We start from the raw sequence: 1,286 nt of genomic DNA on the forward strand, positions 1-1,286 counted from the left end.
CCTCTTCTCTGTCCGCTCTCCATCTTCTCTGTCTGCTCTCCTCTTGTCTGTCCGCTCTCACTCTTTTCTTTGCCCTCTCCCCTTTTCTGTCCACTTTCTGTCTTCTCTGTCCACTATCCCTCTTCTCTGTCCGCTCTCCTCTTCTCTGACTGTTCTCCCTCTTCTCTGTCTGCTCACCCTCTTCTCTGTCCGCTCTCCCTTTGCTGTCTGCTCTCCCTTTTCAGTCTGCTCTCCCACTTCTCTGTCGGTTCTCCTTATACTGTCCGCATTCTGTTCTTGTCTGTCCGCTCTCCCTTTTCTCTGTCCGCTCTCCTCTTCTCTGTCTGCTCTCCCTCTTCTCTGTGTGCTCTGCCCTTCTCTGTCCGCTCTCCCTTCTCTGTGCATTCTCTTTTTTCTGTCCACTCTCCCTCTTCTCCCTCTGCTCTCTGTTTTCTGTCCACATTATGTTGTTGTCTGTCTGCTCTCCTTCTTCTCTGTCTGCTCTCCTCTTTTCTGTGTGCTCTCCCTCTTCTCTGTCTGCTCTCCCTTTTTGGTCTGCATTCTGTTCTTGTCTGTCGGCTCTCCCTCTTCTCTGTCTGCTCTCCTCTTCTCTGTCTGCTCTCCCTTTTCTGTCTGCATTCTGTTCTTGTCTGTCCGCTCCCCCTCTTCTCTGTTCACTCTCCTCTTTTCTATCTGCTCTCCCCCTTCTCTGTCTGCTCTCCTCTTCTCTGTCCACTCTCTTTCTTTTATGTCTGTTCTCCCCTTCTCTGTCTGCTCTTCTCTTCTGTCTGCTCTCCCTCTTCTCTGTCTGCTTTCCCATTTTCTGGCCTTTCTCCCCTTCTCTGTCCCCTCTACCTCTTCTCTGTCTGCTCTCCTCTTGTCTGTCTGCTCTCACTCTTCTCTGTCTGCTCTCCTCGTCTATGTCCACTCTCCCCTTCTCTGTCCACTCTCCCTTTTCCCTTGCCGCCATTCTCCGCTCTGTCTGCTTTCCTTCTTCTGTCTGCTCTCCGCTTCTCTATCCGCTCTCCCTCTTCTCTGCCCACTCTCTCCTTCTCTGTCCACCCTCCCTCTTCTCTGTCTGCTCGCCTCCTTTCTTTCCGCTATCCCTTTCTCTGTCCACTCTCCCCTCCTCTGTCCGTTCTCCCTCTTCACTGATTGCTCTCCTCTTCTCTGTCCACTCTCAATCTTCTCTGTCTGCTCTCCCTCTTCTCTGTCTGCTCTCCTCTTCTTTGTCTGCTCTCCCTCTTCTCTGTCTGCTCTCCCTCTTCTCTGTCTGCTCTCCCTTTCTCTGTCCACTCTCCCCTTCT

At 52.2% G+C, this 1,286-nt stretch overlaps 1 protein-coding gene across 1 annotated transcript; it reads right to left on the bottom strand.

Moving 5' to 3' along the window:
* Nucleotides 1-220: 220 nt before the first annotated feature.
* LOC138492794 (octapeptide-repeat protein T2-like) lies at nucleotides 221-949 on the bottom strand. Its single transcript, XM_069620151.1, has one exon. It carries the CDS (start codon nucleotides 947-949, stop codon nucleotides 221-223), a length of 729 nt encoding a protein of 242 aa, XP_069476252.1.
* Nucleotides 950-1,286: the final 337 nt, after the last annotated feature.

This window comes from Ambystoma mexicanum, chromosome 10 (genome assembly GCF_040938575.1).
Source record: "Ambystoma mexicanum isolate Mex_15411 chromosome 10, UKY_AmexF1_1, whole genome shotgun sequence".
NCBI classification, from domain to species: domain Eukaryota; kingdom Metazoa; phylum Chordata; class Amphibia; order Caudata; family Ambystomatidae; genus Ambystoma; species Ambystoma mexicanum.

Bases quoted from the DNA above. Each gene is read 5' to 3' on its own strand.
- LOC138492794 (XM_069620151.1), bottom strand. From the start codon at position 949: ATGGCGGCAAGGGAAAAGGGAGAGTGGACAGAGAAGGGGAGAGTGGAC.